The 19480-nt window shown below is 38.9% G+C and overlaps 1 protein-coding gene across 2 annotated transcripts in view; it reads right to left on the bottom strand.

Moving 5' to 3' along the window:
* FBN1 (fibrillin 1) overlaps positions 1–19480 on the bottom strand; it is a 252546-nt gene that overhangs the window by 204222 nt on the left and 28844 nt on the right. For both annotated transcript variants that reach the window (XM_059913339.1, XM_059913338.1), the window contains exons 3-4: positions 11383–11465; positions 9257–9355 (exon numbers count right to left, since the gene is read on the bottom strand). In XM_059913339.1, the coding sequence (XP_059769322.1) occupies positions 9257–9355; positions 11383–11465 (182 nt within the window). The remainder of the gene's footprint in view (positions 1–9256; positions 9356–11382; positions 11466–19480) is intronic.

Genomic DNA, 19480 nt, shown 5'->3' with positions numbered 1-19480 from the left:
TAACCTAATTGATAATGCTAAACATGTCATTTTGTGCGCATAAAATCATTTACAATGCAGTGTAATTGCTTCTTCGATACTTACTTTAATAATGCTCAATGACTTCTCTAAATTTAGCAGAACTTACCACTCAATGTCATTTCTGTAATTTACACCAACAAGAAAAGAGTGCCTTGAGGGACCAGACGAGACAAGATGACGACGGCAATAATTTTCTTGTTAAAAGATGCAGGGTCCCAGGTAGGTGGGCAGGAAAACATTCAGGGTGACAAATTCCAAGAAATGTTGTTAAAAGAAATTTTGGAGGCAGCAAAAAGAAGGGAAAAAGTACCTACAACGGCATTTAATAACAAGACTGCTTGATAACGGAGACAGCTGGATTCGGCTCAGAAAGAGCTGCTGGTTTAAACTGTAACCTTAAACCAACTAAGACCCACAGTGTTTGAAACCCACTCTTTATCACACTGTCACCTACAGAAGTGTGAGAGCTTCAGCACCCAGAGCAGGAAGACCATGGGCAGGCGGGCTGACTTAGACTGAGACGATGAGGCGCTAGAAGAAGCTGGAGTGAAAGACGCCTGGGAGGGAGAATGACAGCGCGGTGTGGGCTCTGGCTCCTCCAGGGCTCTGGCTGCCTCTGCTTCAGTAATTTAGGCACTCTCAAAATCCCAGGCTGTTCCTTAGTCCTCTAGAAACAGTCAACTACCTTACTTGGAGAAGACTAAAGGCTTGATCGAATTAATCATTGTTGACACATCCCTACCCAAGGAGGCCAGGATTGGGCATGGAAATTTGGCTCACTCTGCCCTGTCCTCCAAGCTGTGGGAGTAAATCCCTAGAGAAAAAGGCTCAACAATTTCACATCAGGGGACGAAAAGCCCTTCTTCTGTGTAAGAGCAGAAATCAGCTGCGTATGCTTGCTCCTATGCTCAGCCTTCTTGGAGCACAGGGTCTAAATCTTCTCCCAAGAGCAGAGAGGAGACCCCTCCCAGCAGCCACCTTCTTCAGTACCCCTCGTTAGGATGCTCAGTTCAGAATCCCAAAGGGGCTGCTGACTTCAGGAGAAAGGGCCATTTTCGTCAAGTGCTACACAAATCTCAGCATGCCAACAGGGAAAAGGAAGGTGCCAGAACCCAATACTTACTATGCCCTCAGAGAGTACTGAAGAGCTAAGTCAAGTTGAAAGTGAGGCACCTTTTCGAGAACATGTCGCATACTTGCTGAAACACCGTCAAAGACTTCCTACGTCTGCTCTGTTAAGAGCCCCTCCATCTCAGCAATCAAAGCCCTCCCATGAGCCTATCAGGGCTGCTTTGCCTACTCCTAATACATCCTATGACTCAGTCCCCAGTGTACTTTATCAGTCACTCACTCACTCAACAAATATTTCTGAGTGCCGTACCAAATGCCTGGCACTTGCTGCTAGTCTCTTCATGGAATCTCCTCTTTAACCTGTCACTTTGTCTCTTCGCCCCAACCCCTAACATATAACACACCCACAGTTCTCACCAAATACTGAAATCCTACCTATCTCCTAGACCCACTGCAAATGTCTGCTCTTTCCTTTGATCTTTTCTGATTTCTGTTCTCTCCTCCCTCCCCCACTAGATACTAGCCCTCTTTGTTCTGACTCCAGAGTACTTAGTAATTCTCTCTGGAAATATACGTTATATAATCAAACTTTTTTTTTTTTTTAAGTTATTTCTCCTATCCCCAGCACATTTGTCTAAAGGCATCATGAGAATGGGGAGTGGGAAGAATCATGATTACTCAGAGCATCCTTGCCCGTACACAGGTGCTGTATAAAACTTTGCTACATTAATTCCTGTTTACTTAATTCATGCTCCATGATAATGACACCAAAAGCTATGTTCAAACACTGAGACTGTGTAGTTGCCTAAGCACTTATACAGCACTCAACAGGTTGCTATTAAAAATATTTTTATCTTTGTTGCCCCATATATAAAAGCAGAAATAACTCCTTTATTGGAGCATTGTTATAGAAATCAATCAACCCAGAAAACGGATTAAAACAGTTATTTTAGGCTCCTACGATTTCTATTAAAACGTCTCAGCCAAAATGCTTTTTTAACTAAAAAACTATTTACAGATATACAAAAGAAATGATTTGATGAAAAATTTGGATAATATTCTAAGTAGGTCAGGAAAAGGTGTATAGTTGCTTTAAAATCTGAAGTTAAACTTAGCTTCATCCTATCTTAGCAAAACAGTGAGGGTTGGGAAAAGCACAGGAAATGATGTCATCTGTCAAGCAGCATAGGAACTCAACCCACAAACTGATTTCAATTAAAGTGGTTCATGCCAAGAGCTAATTTCCATTCCCACATGAGCAACAAAGCCATTTAGCTACTTTGAGATAAAAAAGCTAACAGTAGTTTAAATAGTGACTTTACATTATTTGTTCAAATTGAAAAAGAGAATGAATTCTTCTTTCTGGGAAGAATGGTAAGCTTACATTTAAATGTAATATCATAAAAACTTCCCTGATATGCTTTTATACTTTTTCCTACACTGTCTTTCAGGTGAACTTTTTCCAGCATAAAATATTCTTTCTCCTTTAAAAAATAAAAGCACTTGGTCAGACTTGTAAAACAATAAGGCATGGTTAGTCCAGTGGTCAAAATAAACCAATGAACCATGTCTCCTTGGGCCAGAGGGGCAAGTTCATCAACAGATAACAGCATCTTAATCTCCTGCTTTGCCACGAACATGTTTACCAAATTCGCATTCTTTGTGAGTCTTAGATCTTCAGGGGAAAAAGTATTTCCTTAAGGTGGGAGTGATCACTCAGGATTTCTGTGGGGAAATAAAGGAACTAGATCTGTAGCTTCACTACACAGCAGACACAGTGTAGAGAGTATATATATACAAACTGGTTTTATTTTTGATTGAGTCCTGCCATTGATGCATATTCTAAATTTACTCTGATGTGACAAAGAATTCCAGATGTCTGGCAATTAGGAGACCATGTTCTATGTCGTTAGAAAAAGCCAACTGAAAAATAAGGGCTTCACTTGAACCCATATGATGCTCTAAATACCTCAAGTTAGAATAGATTCCTAAATTCAATCTGTGTTAAGATTTTACCAGAAACTGAAAATACTAGGGGAGTTTAAGTGTCAGTGTACAGGTCTATGCTGCCACGTGCAGTTGGCCCTGAGGAGAACTTCCCCTCCAAGATGGGCAGACAGCCTCAAAGGGTTTCAAGTAAGGCTCAACATCCTAGAACTAACAGAAAATGTTGCCATTAACCTGTATCCACATAGAGTCCCAAACAAATTTTATGTTCATTCCAGAAGATGTCAGTCAGTCACTTCAATCATTCAACAAATATTTACTGAATGCCTTCCATTTGCCAGGTATCAGAAAGAGTAGAAGAAACTTTCTTTAGATTATAGCCCAGCACAAGTTAATTCTTAAAATAACCAACCAAAAGAGAGCGATGTAAACACGCTACTGGAACAAGAGAGATGCAGGGCTGGGACTTGGGTCTAAATACCTCTCAGGTAATGATTTTCTTTGGGATGCATTAGCTTGGGACTGATTCTAAAAACTTCCATTATCTTGGCAGGCACAAGGGGCAGAAAGAACACTGGGAGCAATTTGCAAATAAGTATCTGTATGGCAACATGTGATTTTAATGTAGGCACTAGGAAAAAGTACAAGGCAAATTAAACAGCTAGACTAACTTCTGGACTTGACACCTGAGACAACAGTCCATAGGGGCAACCAGAGTCACTGCAGGACAGAAATAATTTTCACTGGGAGAGATAACAGCAATGACATTTTCCATAAGTGCATAAATAATCTATGGTGCCTTAGAAGAGCAACTTCACTAAAGTGTCTCAAAACAAAACAAAAAACCTAGCAGAGCTGCAAATGGTCCAGAGAAAGACAAGTTATATGATAGCAGTGATAAAGGCACTTCCATAGAGGGCTAACTAGAAAGCAAAGAGCTCAACTGTTTCTATGGACAAATCAGAGCAGATTCCACCCATTCCTCTTCTTCCTGTTCATATAAATCCCACACCGCCCTGAAAAAGGTCACTTCTTCCAGACTAGCTACAGTGCCACCTTCCCATCCTTTGAGTGTTCTTACACTTTCAGCATGTGGTTGCAGCACACTCACTCAAACTCACTAACACACTGCTCTACAATTGTTCCCCTGGCCTTCTGACACCCTTAGAGCTTGGATTCATGTTGGGAGTACCAGCGCCCCCAAATTCTAACTAAACTGAAGTGAATTAAAAATGATAAAATTTTATCCAACTAAAAGGGGTTTCAAATTGTAAAGATGCCAATACTCCCCAAACTGACACACAGGTTTAAAGCAATTCCTATAGAAATCCTAGAAAGATTTTTTTTGTAGATACAGACAAGATGAATCTAAAATTTATATGGAAAGGCAAAGGAACTAGAATCACAATTTTGAAAAAGAAGAATAAAGTGGGAGGAAATTAGTCTACTCAACTTTCAAAACTTACCACATAGCTGCAGTAATCAAGACGGTATGGTATAGGAGAAGGGACAGACAAATGGATCAATGGAATAGAACAGAGAACCCAGAAGTAGATCTACACAAATATGCCCAACTGATTTTTGACAAAAATGCAGAAGTAAGTCAATGGACGAAGGATAGCCTTTTCAGAAATAAATGGTGTTGGAGCAATTAGACATCCACAGGTATCAACTACACCTAGACCTCAACCTCACGCCTCATACAAAAAGTATCTCAACATGGATCACAGATGTAAATGTGAAATGTAAAACTCTATAACTTTTAGGAAAAAATGGAGAAAATGTTCAGGATCTAGGGCTAGGCAAAGAGTTCCTGGACTTGAAACCAAAAGCGTGATTTTTTTCCATTAAAGGAAAAATTGATAAAGTGGACTTAAATTTTAAAACTTTTGCTCTGTTAGAAGATGAAAAGGCAAGCTACAGAGTGGGAGAAAATGTTTGCAAATCACATATCTGACAAAGAGCTAGTATTTAAATTATATAAACAGTGAAATAGTTAAGAACTCTATTGGCAAAAGATGTGAAGAGACATTTCACTTAAGAAGATATATACAGGTGAAAAAAATGGTACAGATGAACTGGTTTGCAGGGCAGAAACAGAGACACAGATGTAGAGAACAAACATATGGACACCAAGGGGGGAAAGTGGTGGTGGGGGTGGTGGTGGGATGAATTGGGAGATTGGGATTGACATGTATACACTAATATGCATAAAATAGATAACTAATAAGAACCTGCTGTATAAAAAAATAAATAAAATAAAATTCAAAACAACAAAAAAAAGAAGATATATACAGGTGACAAATAAACACAGGAAAAGATGTTAAACATCATAAGCCAGTAGAAAAATGCAAATTAAAACTACAATGATGTAATTACTACATACTTATCAGAATAGCTAAAATTTAAAATAGTGGCAACCCCCCCCAAAGCTGGTAAAAATGCAGAGAAACTGGGTCATTCATGTATTGTTGGTGAGAATGCAAAATGGTACAGCCACTCCAAAAACAGCTGGCAGTTTCTAGAAAAGCTAAATATGCAACTACAATACAACCCAGCAATTGTGGTTCCGGACATTTATCCCAGAGAAATAAAGACTTACGTTCACACGAAGACCTGTATATAAATGCTCATAGCAGCTTTGTTTGGAAATCAAAAATACTAGAAAGAGCCCATATGTCTTTCAATGGGTGAGTGGCTAAACAAACTGTGTTACATCCATAGCGTGTAATACTACTCAGCAATAAAAGGGAACAAACTACGGATATATACAACAACAACAATAGGATGAATTTCCAGAGAATTATGCTGAGTGAAAAAAGCCAGTCCCAAAAGGTTACATACTGTGTGATTCCATTTATATAACATTCTTGAAATGACAAAATTATAGAAATAGACGACAGATTAGTGGCGGTCAGGATTAAGGAGAATGTAGGAGGAAATGAATATAAGAGTGACATGAGGATCTGGTGGTGATGGAAATGTTCTGTATCTTGACTGTATCCGTGTCAATATCCTGGCTGTGATATTGCACTATAGTTTCACAAGATGTGGGGACAACTGGATAGAAGGTACCCAGGATCTCTACACAGCACTTTTTACGACTGAACGTGAATCTACAATTATCTCAAAATAATAAGTTTAATTTTTAAATCCTTTTTAAAAACATAAAGAATAAAACAGGATGAGCATAAAATTGATCTCCAAAGTCTAAAATGTGAAATTTAGGGAGCACCTTTTATAACAACATACTGTATATTATTTAAGAAGATAATCTATTTTATATTTCTATATATTTAAGGAGAGTTTGAGTGAATTCACGGATCACCCATGACAGGTCTTTCTGAGAATTAGGGTTGCTCAGGATCCATCTCTGGCCTCAGAGGCTGAGAGAGTAGAGAGCAGTCCTAATAGACCTGGAGTTAAAGTCTAGAAAACTTGCTCTGACCCTGTCTAGCCAATCCTCTTTTTGCCCTGGTGCCTCAATGACTGGCAGCAAGACTCCCAATAGGTTAAGGGAAGCCACGACTTCCTGGTGTCAAAAGGAGTTGCTGGCTGGCAATTTGGACTTTCTGGAAATGCAATCTCTCATTCAGGCCACTAAGAGATCATTCCCTATTTTAAAAGTCACAGGACACAAGTTGAAAATAACCTGAAAGAAAAACCCTCCTTTCATTCTTTATATTTTCAAATGAGAAGGCTATGGCCTCAGAGGTCCTACAACTTGCCTAGACCTCCTTGACTCCATCACATAACAAGTATAAAGTTTCTCATAGGAAATACTGATAAAATGATATTGACTCCCTCTTAGCAGAACCACAGGTAGTGAATGCAAACATTTCACTGAGTTGGATTATTCTTCTGTTAGCAGGGCAGTTAGCAAAGTGATCTATGAAAATTTGTCTACCACACCACGGGCAGGAAGTTCTATAGGACGGCAGAGCTGTTCCCTAGAACATCACTTAAAAAGATCAGAAATGAATTCTGATCATCCCCAGCTACCCTTCATTTAAAACATTCTGCCGTCTTTAGTTGTGCAAGCTGTCTGGACATTATTAGTCCAGGTAGAGTCCAAGCCAATGATTTTAAAGGCTCCAAATGCCTCAAAAACCCTGATGAAACCATATCCTCCCTCTCACACCACTCTCATCCACCAGCTACTTGGGGGCTTTGTCCAATGTCCAAGTACCGTAGATGACCCCAAACCATCTCAGAGAGCACCACCCACATGTCTTGAACTTCAGCCTCTGCCCTAACCTGGCCCACAAGACCTTACCACAATATTCCTCCCACCTCACTGCTAGCTTAAAGTCTATTAGGACCACAGCTTTTCCCTCTGATCTTGTTAACATCCTTTCTCCACATCTCATGACTTTTACTTGATTAAATCATTAGCAGCTCACACTGTCATTGAAGACCTTTCCAGCTGGATACCCAGTTTTGCCATCTGGCAATATTTTCTTCCCCCAGTGGAGTGCAGTGTTGTTGGTGGGTTCAGGAACCAATCTGAGAGATGGTTCTATTCCCAACTTGATGTGGAGACTCCTTCCCCACCCCGAGGCTCTCTCTCCTCAGAGGCAGCCTGGAGGTCATCCTGATAGAGATGGAGACATCTGACATGTTCCCCAAAGTGCTGCCAGCTGAGCTCTCTACCTCTTGCTACTCCTCCAGCTCAAGTGCTCCTGATATGTAGAACTAACCTACCCTTGCTTGGAGGACACACATTTAAAACCAAGCTGAGATCAAGTAAGAACATGCTACACTCATTGCAATAAGTAAATGAGTCCCAGCCCAAGGGGGAGTTTCTATCCCAACCTAAAACTGTCTGTATTTAGTGCTAGACTTTCTCTGTTTGGTTTCCACCAGAAGCAAATTCTGAGACAATAATTCAAATGTGAGTAGTTTATTTTAGAAGTAATTTCAGGAAACACTGGTAAGAGACTGGGAAAGTGAAAGAAAGCCTATAAAGTACATTATCAAGCCTATTCCTACTGTGGGCAACTAGGGCTCAATCCCACTAGGGAACTTCAGAAGACAGTGCATAACACACTTCGCAGTTATGCAAAAGGAGAGGCAAGGAAGCATGGGCACTTATCCAACACTCTCCATTTGTCATTGGTTAAAAGGTGCTTCTAATTAATCCCCTCAGCCTTCCAGCTTGTCCTACATGCTCCATGGCCAGAAAAATGTTACAGAGCTCCCAGGCAGAGTCACTTGTGTCACCCATGAATGCCAAGGTATGTGAGTGGGCACCAAGAGGGTCTGCTACCCTGCACTACTTGCCCCATCCTGTTAATTGGTTCATGAGAGCCACGGTTAAATGTGAGGACTCTTAACAGGTAATGCATCTTGATCCCGCAGAAGTCTCTACTTGCAATCGACGAAAGAGAATGTGCTTATTCCACAATACTCTCCTTAAAACCTTGTCAAAACCAGAACACACTGTAAGAGGAGTGTATTTGCCCATCAGAAATGGGGAATGGAAAAGGAACCTAAGTTTTTGCCTTGGTGATGGTCAAGGTGTTGAGGGGCTATTTATATAAACATGAACTTTAACTTTTTTAACAACCAATGACTCACCTCCTTCCCAAGCCCCACATTTCCCCTAATTCACTGCTGAGAACCCTGCATTTCAAAACAAAAACCAATAGAACAAGCAAGCAAAGTCTCTGAATAATGAACAGAATGAACAAAGTGGTAAAATTCTGAAAGGGAAAATATGTTTGTGCTTCATGATAAATCATCCCCAATAAACTGCCATGATGACTCCTTACATTTTCTTCTTGCAAAAGCAGGGGTCTCAAGTTGTAAAAAGTGTTTAATCAGATTCATATTTCAGTACCACAAGGAAGAATGCTTAGTTTTCTTGAGCCAAAAAATGTTCATTAAACAATCATTTCATTGAGCATCTTTTATGGTGTTTACATTGGAGACACAAAAATGAATAAGGTGATACCTACACAGAAGGAAGCCATAATCTTTATGTTATTCATAGTAGTTATTTCCCATAGGTAATTTCCCTATAAAAAGTGAAGAAGGGAAATGAGAGCCCAGATTGAGGAAAGCCATTCCAAGTATTTTGGGCAGAACAGAGAAGGCAGATGTTCTAGTGAAAAAAAATGTATTGCAGGCAAGAGAAAAGCCAAAAGCAAATTTAGGAGAAAATAGGGCATAACCACATAAAATAATATTATATATAATGACATGTTATACTCACTGGATCTGGAACCACAGGAAGGAGCTATCTGACCAGATGGGCAAGTGCACATATTTGGCCTAGAACAAAATCCATCCCCACAGGAATGCCGGCAAATGGCTGTGAACAAAACCAGAGGTCTGTTAGCACATGGCTTCAGAGCACGGTGATTTACAGGGCCCTAATCCTCAAGTGAGGAAACCTGGCCTATCAGGTTCCTTGTTAACTTTGCCATCGTGACCTATGTGACTTTAGGCTTCAGATTTATGCATTTATAAAACCAATCTGTTGGACTAAATAAACTCTGGCTATAAGATTCGGCAACTCCCTTATCCGTATCAATGGTTCTCCAGCCTCTCTTTGCTTATTCCACAGCTCTCAATCTGTCAAAAAGCCCAGGATATCCTATAAAGGGAAAATAAAATAAACAAAAATCCTGTGTGTGTGTGTGTGTGTGTGTGTATACACACACACACACACATTGTTTTTATACTAACTTTAAGATGTAATAATATAAAAATTGTAGCAGTATTCTTGGGAGCCTATTTTATTATAAATGCTTAAAGTTTACTAATTTTTATAAAAATACTGTGCCCTGCTAAGACTACTTCCCTAGATAAGTCCCTTCCAGGTGAGAACATATGATCTATGGAGCAACTTGTATCCTACATTTAGTCCTGTTGTGAATTACATCCAAAGTCTGAGAGAAGACGTGTGAATCCACTTCGGTAGTACTGATCCTACAGTCAGGAAGCCATTCATCTTTTAGAGAATTATTAACATTTTCATGCCACCCAGAGACTAATATCATACTGGTACCAAATACTCTGCTATTGGACTAAAGAATAAGTTCAAATGGTAAATGATTTATATTTAACAGAAGACCAAGATTTGGTCACTACTTTTTATACTCATAGGCTTGATCCTTTCCTTAAAACTCCTGAACAAACTTGCAAGGGCAAATGAAATGTACAAGGCCAAAAATAATACCCTTGATAGACAGTGCATTGAAACTTCAGAAGAGCCTAGGATGGAGGTTGAAAACTATTAAGAAAGAAGCTGTCAAAGGATCCTACAAACATTTATTTAATACCTGAAGTCAGCATTTCTCAGAGATTCTACAGAACACTAGGGAAAGAGTTTTGTTGTCAAGTTCATTTAGAAAACTCCAAATACCATTATATCCCTCTCTTAGTGAGTCAGTTTTGATCTCGAAGTAAACCACAATGTGCCAAATGAATAAGTTGCTTTTAGTTAAAATCAAGAAATGGGAAAGGGATTAACTTTTTCAGGTCACCAAGAGAATGCTGGTTGAAATAACCTCTTCTTCTCCACAGACCACTCTAGGCCAAATAAGAAGGGGGGGTGAAGTAATTCCTTAGTGTCCTTTCAGCTCTAAATTTCCCATTAAACAAACGGAGTTTTCTGAAAACAAAAATTATTTCACAGGTATGATGACTGGAAAAGTTCATGGAGGACAGATGCCATAACTAACTTGACTTAGTATCGCCATTAAATAGCACCTTGTCTTGCATGTGATTTGTCGCTCAACATTTGTGGGGTATGATGAGAATCTGGGGCTTTGCCATAGAAGCAGAGTCGGTAGAGGAATCTCTGGTGCCATCTGAGTTCTTCCCCTAGTCTTTTCACTCATCCTCATGTGATGCTCTATCTGCTTCCTCTCTCCTTTGTCTAAGAGTTAGATCTGCTTTTAGCCTCGATCACCCAAATTCAGCATACAAGGTTTGGGTGGGCTTGTGGGTGGCCAACACAGTTAGAAATGACAGTAAGGAAAGCAGCAATGATAAACTGTTTTTCAAAACCCCATCAAAGTGATTACATAGTCTATGCACCCAGGCACAAGGTATGCCATGATACGAAACCTTGATCAAAGTATCCCTGTGGCTCTATTCCCTCTATCTCAGAAACATTCTAAAGGAAGTCATTGAATTAAAGTATAACAGTGGTTTGACCAAGTTAATATATTTCCCAAGCTGGATTCAGAGAAAGTAGGAAAATCTGAGAGCTGGAAGGCTCTGCTCTAAACATATTAATGGTATGCAGTTACAAAAGACCAAATACTAAGAATCACCGTGCAACCAAAACAACAAAACAAGAACATGAAAAATGACAGACTATTTACTTACGGACAATACACTGATTTCCACCAGGTAAGGTCTTCCATCCAGGGCAACAGTAAGCATTATAACGTGATCCACAGACATTAGGTCTGAAACAAAAACAAAAAAAATTCAATCACGAGAATTCCATACTTTTTTTTTAAAAAAAAAGAATATATGACCAAATAAAAGGAAAAAAATCCTGAGTTATTAGAACAGTATTAATCTTTGCAGACAAGAACAGTAAACTCATGGGACTCAATGCTGGCTTAGTAGTTTGGGATATTTTAACATAATGATACCAATACGGATATGCTTAATATCACCTATGCATACAGCACATCAGGAAAATAAAAACCACAGGAACAAAATGCAGTGCTTTCTATCACAATGCACAGATATAAAAATTTATGGAGCCATATGAGACTAGTTTAAACAATAAATTTACCAATCTAATTAAGGAACGTCATCATAAAATCTACTGAATGTAAGGTTTTATACTTCTATCCATTGAAGTTGTGTATATTTTTTCCTATGGCCCAGCTACCCTGTAAAACGTGACCACATTCTTCCTTTCACCAGAATTACAGGAATGCACACTCTGACATTAGTCAGAAAAAAAAAAAAAAAAGCCAAAACATGTAAATATTTCTTTAGCCAAAATTTGGAAACATAGTTGATACCAGCAGTTACAGGAAAACAAAGCCAATGTCACTCTGGCTTCCTTGTTTACAGTTCATCACATGTCTTGGAGCAAAGCCTCCATTCAGGATACATTCAGGATCCAAATGATCCTATTTAACAATTTAAGGGAGCAACTGGGTAAAGATCTAACAAATTTTCCACTGGAAACTAAGGCAGAGGGTATAACACACAGAGATCCAAAAGAAACCATTCATTCATTTCATTTTGCCACATCTGAGGGCCTAAACCTTGATGCCAGTTCCTCGAGTTCAGGGGCTGATAAGGCAGGTCAAAGGTTTTGCAATCAATTTCACAAACTAGGAGCTATTCTAAGGCTTGCTGGTATAAATACTGTAGTCCCATAAGTATAAGCCTTTAAGAACAACTGCAGAGCTAAAATGCATACCTGTATATGCACAGAACCCTCTTGCATTTCCTCTGAACTCACTACTTTAACCAAATGCAGGATTAGGAAGTGAGGTAGAGTCTTTGCCCTGTCCTGTACTCCCTTTACAGCCCCCGAGAACCTGGAATACTCTGCAGGGAAAAATGCACACTTCAGACCAACTGATGCCGAGGTCAGAAAAAGAAATAGAAAGAAGGATGGAGGAGCCAGGGAGAGGGCCCCAAATCCATACCCAACAGCCCAAGGCTTCTCCAAGGCTAGGCAGAAAATGATTGGATAGAGGCTTAATATGTGCATGACGTTAGGACCTCTCTGAGCCTTAGTTTATTTCTCTACAACTGGGATAATGAAATGTCTGCCTTGTCCACATTATGTGTGTGTGTGTGTGTGTGTGTGTGTGTGTGTGTGTGTGTGTGTGTATCAGATGAAATAATGAACATGAAAAGCTTACATATGAAAAGGACAATGAAAACACACAGCAGCATCGTGGTGGAATCATCTTCTGACCTAAATTAGCTACTCAGCCAAAGGTACCATAAGAGATTAAGAAAGAGAGAAAGACTTTATTAGGAATTCTAAGCCAAAGGCTCTCAATTCTTTTTCCCTCCTGTGACAAAGTAGTGCCCCAAGCTTCAGTTCAGAGTGCCCAGAACTTCCTAGGGCAACTCAGAATCTCAGAAAGGGGAGTGAGAGGAAAAAGATAGGGTAGAAGGCTGGGGCAGGAGGACACGCAAGCTTCGTAAGAGTTCTCTCAATCTAAAATGACAATCCAGGCCAAAGTCAACCACCTCAAACCTTCCCCACCAACAGCCCATTACAACAACTCCACTGGATTCAGTCCAACCCCAAATCAAACCCTGGAATAACTTCAGAGGATCCCTGAGCCTTTGTAGGGTGTCTGCTGTTGGAGTAACGATGTTTTTCAGACAAAACTCAGGACATATTGTCTGACAAGAAGGAGTGTATTTATGGAGTAACAACACATATAACCGGGTAAAAAAGCTAAGAAAAAAAGAGTCCAGGATCAGTCCTATCAGCCCTGTAAAGCAAGATATTCAAAAGATTTTCCAAGATACATGAAAAATCACAATAATATAGACATTCTTTATTGCTTCCTCAACCTTTAGAATCAACCCACAGACAAAACATGAAAAATGTTACAGTTTACAATGGTTACAAAACAAAATGTAAATGTTTTAAACCTTTATGTATCATAAATCAAGAAACGAGTTGGAAAGAAAGGTGTGGAGGGAAATAAAGCAACTGATCCAAGAAATAGAGGTTTAGATATATAATGTTTATAAATACCAAGTGATTATAAATACCAAATAATTATAGAATGGCTGAAAGTCATTCTATAATTATTTTAAAAATGGGAAGGAGAAGAGAGAGTAAAAGGTATAGATCTAAGTGAGCTATGTCCCTATCTTTCATGGCAAGAAGCCAATAGGTACTGTTTAAATCTAGACATAGAAGTACAAACACAAAACACGGTGTCACTGGCATAAATGTGAGAAGAACTAAAAACAGAAATGGTTAAAACTGGTTGCCTTAAGAGACGAGGATCTGGGGAAGTAGAGAGTTCTTTTGCTTTCTCAATTAATGCCCAACTATAACTGTTAATTTCTTAAATATGTGCTGTTATACTTTGATCATCATATTTTATTTATTTTTTTTCTTGAATTTTATTTAATTTATATTTTTATATGGGAGATCCTTATTACTCATCAATTTTATACAGATCAGTGTATACATGTCAATCCCAATTGCCCAATTCATCACACCACCACCACCTCCTCCCACAGCTTTCCCCCCCTTGGTGTCCATACGTTTGTTCCCTACATTTGTGTCTCAATTTCTGCCCTGCAAACCAGTTCATCTGTACCATTTTTCTAGGTTCCACATATATGTGTTAATATACGATATTTGTTTTTCTCTTTCTGACTTACTTCACTCTGTATGACAGTCTCTAGATCCATCCACGTCTCTACAAATGACCCAATTTCATTCCTTTTTATGGCTGAGTAATATTCCATTGTATATATGTACCACAACTTCTTTATCCATTTGTCTGTCGATGGGCATTTAGGTTGCTTCCATGACCTGGCTATTGTAAATAGTGCTGCAGTGAACATTGGGGTGCATGTGTCTTTTTGAATTATGGTTTTCTCTGGGTATATGCCCAGTAGTGGGATTGCTGGATCATATGGTAAATCTATTTTTAGTTTTTTAAGGAACCTCCTTACTGTTCTCCATAGTGACTGTATCAATTTACATTCCCACCAACAGTGCAAGAGGGTTCCCTTTTCTCCGCACCCTCTCCAGCATTTGTTGTTTGTAGATTTTCTGATGATGCCCATTCTGACTGGTGTGAGGTGACACCTCATTGTAGTTTTGATTTGCATTTCTCTAATAATTAGTGATGTTGAGCAGCTTTTCCTGTGCTTCTTGGCCATGTGTATGTCTTCTTTGGAGAAATGTCTGTTTAGGTCTTCTGCCCATTTTTGGATTGGGTTGTTTGTTTCTTTAATATTGAGCTGCATGAACTGTTTATATATTTTGGAGATTAATCCTTTGTCCGTTGATTCGTTTGCAAATATTTTCTCCCATTCTGAGTATTGTCTTTTTATCTTGTTTATGGTTTCCTTTGTTGTGCAAAAGCTTTGAAGTTTCATTAGGTCCCATTTGTTTACTTTTGTTTTTATTTCATTACTCTAGGAGGTGGATCAAAAAAGATCTTGCTGTGATTTACGTCAAAGGGTGTTCTTCCTATGTTTTCCTCTAAGAGTTTTATAGTGTCTGGTCTTACATTTAGGTCTCGAATCCATTCTGAGTTTATTTTTATGTATGGTGTTACGGAGTGTTCTAATTTCATTCTTTTACATGTAGCTGTCCAGTTTCCCCAGCACCACTTATTAAAGAGACTGTCTTTTCTCCATTGTATATCCTTGCCTCCTTTGTCATAGATTAGCTGACCATAGGTGTGTGGGTGTATCTCTGGGCTTTCTATCTTGTTCCATTGATCTATGTTTCTGTTTTTGTGCCAGTACCATATTGTCTTGATTACTGTAGCTTTGTAGTATAGTCTGAAGTCAGGGAGCCTGATTCCTCCAGCTCCGTTTTTTTCCCTCAAGACTGCTTTGGCTATTTGGGGTCTTTTGTGTCTCCATACAAATTTTAAGATTTTTTGTTTTAGTTCTGTAAAAAATGCCATTGGTAATTTGATAGGGATTGCATTGAATCTGTAGATTGCTTTGGGTAGTATAGTCATTTTCACAATATTGACTCCTCCAATCCAAGAACATGGTATATCTCTCCATCTGTTGGTATCATCTTTAATTTCTTTCTTCAGTGTCTTATAGTTTTCTGCATACAGGTCTTTTGTCTCCCTAGGTAGGTTTATTCCTAGGTATTTTATTCTTTTTGTTGCAATGGTAAATGGGAGTGTTTCCTTAATTTCTCTTTCAGATTTTTCATCATTAGTGTATAGGAATGCAAGAGATTTCTGTGCATTAATTTTGTATCCTGCAACTTTACCAAATTCATTGATTAGCTCTAATAGTTTTCTGGTGGCATCTTTAGAATGCTCTATGTATAGTATCATGTCATCTGCAAACAGTGACAGTTTTACTTCTTCTATTCCAATTTGTATTCTTTTTCTTCTCTGATTGCTGTGGCTAGGACTTCCAAAACTATGTGGTGACAGTGGACATCCTTGTCTCGTTCCTGATCTTAGAGGAAATGCTTTCAGTTTTTCACCATTGAGAATGATGTTTGCTGTGGGTTTGTCATATATGGCCTTTATTATGTTGAGGTGGGTTCCCTCTATGCCCACTTTCTGGAGAGTTTTTATCATAAATGGGTGTTGAATTTTGTCAAAAGGTTTTTCTGCATCTATTGAGATGATCATATGGTTTTTATTCTTCAATTTGTTAATATGGTTTATCACATTGATTTACGTATATTGAAGAATCCTTGCATCCCTGGGATAAATCCCACTTGATCATGGTGTATGATCCTTTTAATGTGTTGTTGAATTCTGTTTGCTAGTATTTTGTTGAGGATTTTTGCATCTATATTCATCAGTGATATTGGTCTGTAATTTTCTTTTTTTGTAGTATCTTTGTCTGGTTTTGGTACCAGGGTGATGGTGGCCTCATAGAATGAGTTTGGGAGTTTTCCTTCCCCTGCCATTTTTTTGAAGAGTTTGAGAAGGATGGGTGTTAGTTCTTCTCTAAGTGTTTGGTAGAATTCGCCTGTGAAGCCTTCTGGTCCTGGACTTTTGTTTGTGGAAGATTTTTAATTACAGTTATAATTTCATTACTTGTGATTGGTCTGTTCATATTTTCTGTTTCTTCCTGATTCAGTCTTGGAAGCTTATACCTTTCTAAGAATTTGTCCATTTCTTCCAGGTTGTCCATTTTATTGGCATAGAGCTGCTTGTAGTAGTCTCTTAGGATGCTTTGTATTTCTGCGGTGTCTGTTGTAACTTCTCCTTTATCAATTTTATTGATTTGAGTCCTCTCCCTCTTTTTCTTGATGAGTCTGGCTAATGGTTTATCAATTTTGTTTATCTTCTCAAAGTACCAGCTTTTAGTTTTATTGATCTTTGCTATTGTTTTCTTTGTTTCTATTTTATTTATTTCTGCTCTGATCTTTATGATTTCTTTCCTTCTGCTAATTTTGGGTTTTGTTTGTTCTTCTTTCTCTAATTCCTTTAGGTGTAAGGTTAGATTGTTTATTTGAGATTTTTCTTGTTTCTTGAGGTAGGCTTGTATAGCTATAAACTTCCCTCTTAGAACTGCTCTTGCTGCATCCCATAGGTTTTGGATCATTGTGTTTTCTGTCATTTGTTTTTGGTCACTTGGCTCTAGGTATCTTTTGATTTCCTCTTTGATTTCTTCAGTGATCTCTTGGTTATTTAGTAACATATTGTTTAGCCTCCATGTGTTTGTGTTTTTTATGTTTTTTTCCCTGTAATTCATTTCTTATCTCATAGTGTTGTGGTCAGAAAAGATGCTTGATATGATTTCAATTTTCTTACATTTACTGTGGCTTGACTTGTAACCCAAGATGTGATCTATCCTGGAGAATGTTCCATGCGCACTTGAGAAGTGTAATCTGCTGTTTTTGGATGGGATGTCCTGTAAATATCAATTACATCTATCTGGTCTATTGTTTCATTTAAAGCTTCTGTTTCCTTATTAATTTTCTGTTTGGATGATCTGTCCATTGGTGTAAGTGAGGTGTTAAAGTCCCCCACTATTATTGTGTTACTGTCGATTTCCTCTTTTACAGCTGTTAGCAGTTGCCTTATGTATTGAGGTGCTCCTATGTTGGGTACATATATATTAAAAATTGTTATATCTTCTTATTGGATTGATCCCTTGATCATTATGTAGTGTCCTTCCTTGTCTCTTGTAACATTCTTTATTTTAAAGTCTATTTTATCTGATATGAGTATTGCTACTCCAGCTTTCTTTTGATCTCCATTTGCATGGAATATCTTTTTCCATCCCCTCACTTTCAGTCTGTATGTGTCCCTAGGTCTGAAGTGGGTCTCTTGTAGACAGCATATAGATGGGTCTTGTTTTTGTATCCATTCAGCAAGCCTGTGTCTTTTGGTTGGAGCATTTAATCCGTTCACGTTTAAGGTAAATAGCGATATGTATGTTCCTATTACTATTTTCTTCATTGTTTTGGGTTTGTTTTTGTAGGTCCTTTTTCTCTTGTGTTTCCCACTTAGAGAAGTTCCTTTAGCATTTGCTGTAGAGTTGATTTGGTGGTGCTGAATTCTCTTAGCTTTTGCTTGTCTGTAAAGCTTTTGATTTCTCCATCGAATCTGAATGAGATCCTTGCTGGGTAGAGTAATCTTGGTTGTAGGTTCTTTCCTTTCATTACTTTAAGTATATCATGCCACTCCCTTCTGGCTTGTCGTTTCTGCTGAGAAATCAGCTGTTAACCTTATGGGAGTTCCCTTGTATGTTATTTGTCGTTTTTCCCTTGCTGCTTTCAATACTTTTTCTTTGTCTTTAATTTTTGCCAGTTTGATTACTATGTGTCTTGGCGTGTTTCTCTTTGGGTTTATCCTGTATGGGACTCTCTGCACTTCCTGGACTTGGGTGGCTATTTCCTTTCCCATGTTAGGGAAGTTTTCGACTATAATCTCTTCAAATATTTTCTCTGGTCCATTCTCTTCTCCTTCTGGGACCCCTATAATGTGAATGTTGTTGCGTTTAATGTTGCCCCAGAGGTCTCTTAGGCTGTCTTCATTTCTTTTCATTCTTTTTTCTTTAGGCTGTTCCACAGCAGTGAATTCCACCATTCTGTCTTCCAGGTCACTTATCCGTTCTTCTGCCTCAGTTATTCTGCTATTGATTCCTTCTAGTGTAGTTTTCACTTCAGTTATTGTATTGTTCATCTGTTTGTTTGTTCTTTAATACTTCTACGTCTTTGTTAAACAATTCTTTCATTTTCTTGATCTTTGCCTCCTTTCTTTTTCCGAGGTCCTGGATCATCTTCACTATCATTATTCTGAATTCTTTTTCTGGAAGGTTGCCTATCTCCACTTCATTTAGTTGTTTTTCTGGGGTTTTATCTTGTTCCTTCATCTGGTACATAGCCCTCTGCCTTTTCATCTTGTCTATCTTTCTGTGAATGTGGTTTTTGTTCCACAGGCTGCAGGACTGTAGTTCTTCTTGCTTCTGCTGTCTGCCCTCTGGTGGATGAGGCTATCTAAGAGGCTTGTGCCTCTTATGCCTCTGATGGGAGGGACTGGTGGTGGGTAGAGCTGCCTGTTGCTCTGGTGGGCAGAGCTCAGTAAAACTTTAATCTGCTTGACTGCTGATGGGTGAGGCTGGGTCCCCTCCTTGTTGGTTGTTTGGCCTGAGGCAACCCAACACTGGAGCCTTCGTGGGCTCTTTGGTGGGGCTAATGGCGGACTCTGTGAGGGCTCACGCCAAGGAGTACTTCCCAGAACTTCTGCCGCCAGTGTCCTCATCCCCACGGTGAACCACAGCCACCGCCCGCCTCTGC

This window comes from Balaenoptera ricei, chromosome 2, assembly GCF_028023285.1.
Source record: "Balaenoptera ricei isolate mBalRic1 chromosome 2, mBalRic1.hap2, whole genome shotgun sequence".
In the NCBI taxonomy this organism is placed as follows: domain Eukaryota; kingdom Metazoa; phylum Chordata; class Mammalia; order Artiodactyla; family Balaenopteridae; genus Balaenoptera; species Balaenoptera ricei.
Note: the sequence above shows the minus strand (reverse complement) of the source record. Positions and strands in the feature narration are given on the sequence as shown.